General features: G+C 44.2%; 1 protein-coding gene across 1 annotated transcript; it reads left to right on the top strand.

Annotated features, from left to right (window-relative positions):
* The first annotated feature begins 213 nt into the window (after positions 1-213).
* On the top strand, positions 214-4,708 carry LOC147679857 (peptidyl-prolyl cis-trans isomerase-like). Its single transcript, XM_086943417.1, has 5 exons — positions 214-579; positions 2,055-2,085; positions 2,344-2,432; positions 2,702-2,874; positions 4,376-4,708. Exons 1-5 carry the CDS (start codon positions 421-423, stop codon positions 4,506-4,508), a joined length of 585 nt encoding a protein of 194 aa, XP_086799543.1. The 5' UTR covers positions 214-420; the 3' UTR covers positions 4,509-4,708.
* The last annotated feature ends 314 nt before the right edge of the window (positions 4,709-5,022 follow it).

The raw sequence follows: 5,022 nt of genomic DNA, 5'->3' as shown, positions 1-5,022 counted from the left end.
ATGTCTGTCAGTCAATAGACCAACTACACCCCTCAAGAATGCGATCAGCAATTAGGCGCCGTTCTTAGGGGGTAGCGCCGTAGGAAATACTGGCGCGCACTGTTAACCCTGATTGAATTTGAAACGTTAATGAAAGATTATCCGAGTTTGCGAGAAACAGTGACGGCCATGTTAGAATCAGGCAGAAGGTGGGACTAGCACTTAACACCCTCCCCTATATGCAGACTAGACCTACAGCGGATATCAGCCCACAGTCATGCGCACCGCCCCGACATTGCTTTCTTCTACGCCAATTGGCCAATAGGAGTCGTCAATCTGTAATGTCCTACAGCTTCTGTAAAGCGTCTAGCAGGTTTTCGATTAAAACTAGGCGGAGTCGTGCCACCGCGCGCGTTATTAGAGGGGTAGCACTTCCGCTCTATGGTTCTTTCTCTTCGCGCTCTCAACCAGGCAGGAGCATCGAAGCAGACGAGCAGTCACCGCCGACACTGTTCAACCCATATAATCGCCACCATGGTTAGCAGGGTATTCTTTGATGTCACGGCTGATGGCTCCCCCTTGGGACGCATCGAAATGGAGGTGAGCGTGAAGCCAGTACCTACGAAGTCCCTCGGTACTGGGATGGTGGGCTCCTAAATGTGGTTAGTTGTACTTCCTGTTCGTGTGAATGTGGGCGCATGGGTTCTTTGGTGGGCGGCAGCGTGGAGAGTTGACTGAAATAATTGCTATAAAATTCATTTTTACCGGTCCGATGTTATCGATAAATTGCCCAATAAGTGTAACGTGCGCCTAATAAGTACTCGTTTTTTTCATGCAGTGTTGGTGGGCTGTCCTTGCTGCTCCCACTCCAGTGGTATTTATTATTAAAGTGTATAGCTTAACGCACGTATTCTTAAGCCTCCTTTAGAGATGTGTTTCGATCGTTGGACTAGGCGTTTGCTTTTGTGTATACCCTCATGGGCGCCATTTTAGGCTCATTTCAAACACCCATCGCAGTGTGAGCCATTTCCCATGTGTTGCTGGATCTCACAACCGCTGGGTATGGTCTAGTTCCCTGCCCTTTTTGTTAGGCATCTTATGTTGGGCTTGGTTGGACTACATGTGCAACGGAGAGGGCCTCGTGGAAACGTTAACAGGGCGGTGACCTGTCGTACTGTGGGAGTGGTGTCCAACCTAAGGTTGGGGCGTTCAGCAGGCCCTGACAAGAAGTGACAGCCCTGGTAAAATGTGCCGCCCAGTTTTTTTTTTTTATACCTAAGAAAATGATTTTCAGGTTGTATTGTAGCCCGTTAACCTCTCCAGTGGTTACACTCAAGCCGTGGTAGGCTCCCCGATAGCAATGCGTTTTCTATTGTACTGCATTTGAAATGCCACTTTCCGAAACATTTTTTTAGCCTTTGTGGCTTTTTTGTATAAAGGTGTTTTTTTAAGTCTCCTGTTTGGATTGCGAGTTTCTGTGGTAGTTGACTAAACACCCATGATACCGGCAATCTGAACTAATTGCATTAGCGCCAAGTAGTATTAATTAACCTGCATCCAACCCAGCAACGTTTTGTTGTATGCGGTAGCCATGGTAGGCCTTCCCGACTATCCATTAACCACAAGCGTGGTAACTGATGCGCCTTGTCGATGACTGTCTACAATAAATAATGCACCAGGCCTTTTATCATTAGCCCGCGTTATCCTGTAAAGTACATCCTTTTTTTTTTGTTCTTTTGCCCCTTCAATTATCTCTGCATGTTTAATTGTCGGTGTGCCCAGTAAAGCTAATGTGTGAATGCTGAATTAGCAGCTGGCATATACTGCTATGATCCACCTATACGCGATCTTGTTGTGTACATTCCTCCCGAGTTATTGTGCTATTAAAGTATCCCTTGTAACGCATCTACTAGTTTGATTGCAGCAGTTTTTTTTACCGCTTAAGCCATTCAATGTGCGTTCTTTTGCTTTACTTGTATTCCAAAGTGATTAAATAAACGACTTAATTCGTTTGTTAATGCAACGACAATGTTTTATACTGTGAAATAAAATAGTTATTATTTTTACACCTGCAGCTCCGGGGTGATATCGTGCCAAAGACAGCCGGTTAGTGTTTTTTCCTTTTCCAAGCACGTAATGTCTACCTTGTTTCCCTTTAGATCTATACTGTCACACTCTTATTGGTATATTGCCATGCTTCAAAGATTGAGTTAGTCTGTTGTTTTCTGCTCCGGTTGTACTATTTAGGTCCGTGGGTTTTTATGAAAAACTCAGATTGTGGGGTGGGTTCTGTCATAAATCAAATACAACCACCTGTATGCTTGTAATCCACTCAACCTTTATTTCCATTTAATTTTCTGACAGAGAACTTCAGAGCCCTGTGCACAATGGAAAAAGGGTTTGGTTTCAAGGGATCTTGCTTCCACAGAATCATTCCCGAGTTCATGTGTCAGGTAAATTGGGCTCCATCTACTAATGTACACAAGTAACTTTTTGCTAATGTTTTGCACTTGCGTGTCCTGAGCAATTGTCGCAAGTGCGCCCCACCTCCTTTGCCGACCCTGAGGTGTGGCTGCGAACGAGTTTTCTCATAATCATGGATTGTAGATTTCTGTTCAACATTTGCGTTTCCTAAAGCTTGCTGCTGCGTTTCTACAACTATAGTACGGTGGCAAATAACGTGTCAAAGAGTACTGAATCCTAACTATTCTATCTTACTTAGGGTGGTGACTTCACGAACCACAATGGAACCGGTGGAAAATCAATCTATGGTGCCAAGTTTGCCGACGAGAACTTCACACTCAAACATACTGGCTCTGGAATTCTGTCCATGGCTAATGCTGGGCCCAACACGAACGGTTCTCAGTTCTTCATATGCACTGCCAAGACCACGTGGTGAGTAGGACTAGCACTTCAATTGTCAGTAAACATCAAGAATTGTCACATTTTTATTTTAACTGGCCTGCCCCACGATGTTCTTTCCTCCTTGCATGGTTCTTTAGTATTGGAGCCGAGTTTCCCTGTGCATATCACTGCTATGGCTCACGTTTTGGTGACATTTGAAGTGACTGACCTTATGTTGCCCCAGGAAACGATGCTTTTGATCACTCGCCTCCGATGAGCCCACCCATACTTTATTTTGCCACAGTTGTGTACTGACCAGACAAACGTTGCAGCGTGCGCTTGTTGAGGACCTCAAACAAGCTGGTGTTGCGAAGCTTTTGCAAGAGTTGCCTGGCCTTAAGCCTTGTAATGTGGAGCTTTGTGTGACCCGCAAGGGGAGGACACTCCCATTACGTTCCACTGTTCTCATTAGCTAGCCATCACTGGTCCCCGCCTTACTTCACCGTGTAGTTATTTTGTCATGTGCTGCCACAACTTGATCCTCGCCTCTGGCAACGCATCTAAATAACCTCTGTTCCTGGTGACCTGTACTGATGCTGCTTAAACTTTTTCGAACCACGATCCAGTTTTACGAATTCGTTTTCACGACTCACCTGAGTTAAAAGCGCTGCAGCCTTTAGTTCAATGTAGTTGGCTCCTACTATAGTAGCGTATTGTTTAGACTGCATATTTTCCATAATGTTGCAAATACATTTAAACAGGCCTAGCTTACTGAACCATATTGCTCACACATGGGAAGTGTGAATCCTGTAAATATTCATAATTTGTGCATCAAAGTCGTGTTTTTTGAACCGGTCAGATTTACTACAGTGCTTAATTGTTTGCTTTTCTGACTGCTGAAGGTGTACTGTTCACTTGCATGTATTTACACTTTGTGGTAATTCGAAGATCTATCCTACAGCCTTTAATTTGACACGTGTATACTAGCAACATTTTCGAATATTTCCCTCCCATTTTCTCGGACTACAAACGGAAGCGTTTAAAAACAAACCCCATATTTAATCTGCAATTTGTTTGACTTTTGTAGCCTGACACTTGACATCGGTCCATAAAGCATAGCAAATGTGATGGATAAATACATTTAGTATTCTTTGTTGCCTGGACTTGTGTTCCCACCAAAAATCTGTTCTAGGCTCAAAGGAAGCGTCCAAGATCGACATCCCACCCCGAATTGGCAGTAAACTTGAACCGTTTGTTAATGACAAGTGGGGACATTGGCCCGTGTGTAGTAATGTTCATTAGAGGTCTCAGTAGAAGGCAAAGGGTATACAGTTAACTGATAGGGACAGTAAAGAGCGCTAGAGGCCGCCCCTCACGGCTTTAAGTTCCATGCGCTAACATGCATAGAATGTACTGTACCCACTAGTGCTTTCCATTACTTGCTGCGGCTCTAAGTAGGGGTGTCAGTTCAGATCGGCTATTTGTGGCTAGTAGCTGATCAGAAGGTTTACCTGTTTTTGACATGATGGTTAATGCACTTTTTTCTTTGCAGGTTGGACGGCAAGCACGTCGTATTTGGCTCTGTCGTAAAAGGAATGGATGTTGTATGCACAATGGAGAAGTTTGGCTCAAGCTCCGGGAAGACGTCGAAAAAGATAGTGATTGCTGACTGCGGGATGCTGTAGTTTATTTCCTGGCTTACCTCCGATCATTCCTTGTGTAGCTGGTGAAAAGACCACCCATGCCACTTGGTTTAGTTTTCAGTCTTACTTGTGCGCTCCAATGAACTGCATCTGTTGGATTTCTCTGGCTTTCCCCCCTCATACCCTTTCCGAACGTCAATGTAGCCTGCAGAATTACATGAAAATAAAGAGATTAAACAGTTTGTCTTCGAGCTGGTGTTTTTGCATGCCAGTAACCTTATTTCATATACCACTTTGAGGCAAATTGTAAAGAGAAGCAAGTCTGACGAGGCGGATCTAGCAGTTTCAGCTTTGTCCCTTTAGCAAGCTGTCTTAGTGCAAAACTTGACCTATTACTAAATGGTAGTTTAACCTTTGTAGTGATACCAACTGCCCCTTCACGTGGCACTTCGAGTGATGTAGGCAGTTTACTTAAACTTTTTGCTGCAGTCCATATTGGAGAATTGAGTATGCACAATTTGATTGTACTGGTCTTGCCATAAGTTGGTGAACTATC

The sequence above is a fragment of the Lissotriton vulgaris genome, chromosome 11, assembly GCF_964263255.1.
Source record: "Lissotriton vulgaris chromosome 11, aLisVul1.2, whole genome shotgun sequence".
Classification (NCBI taxonomy): Eukaryota; Metazoa; Chordata; class Amphibia; order Caudata; family Salamandridae; genus Lissotriton; species Lissotriton vulgaris.
Note: the sequence above shows the minus strand (reverse complement) of the source record. Positions and strands in the feature narration are given on the sequence as shown.

What these genes read in the sequence shown, in the direction of transcription:
- LOC147679857 (XM_086943417.1), top strand. Translation starts at nt 421, where the DNA reads ATGGTTCTTTCTCTTCGCGCTCTCAACCAGGCAGGAGCATCGAAGCAG. An exon ending in TATCGTGCCAAAGACAGCCG is followed by an intron (nt 2,086 to 2,343) that starts GTTAGTGTTTTT and finishes ATTTTCTGACAG; the next exon opens with AGAACTTCAGAGCCCTGTGC. An exon ending in TTCCCGAGTTCATGTGTCAG is followed by an intron (nt 2,433 to 2,701) that starts GTAAATTGGGCT and finishes TATCTTACTTAG; the next exon opens with GGTGGTGACTTCACGAACCA.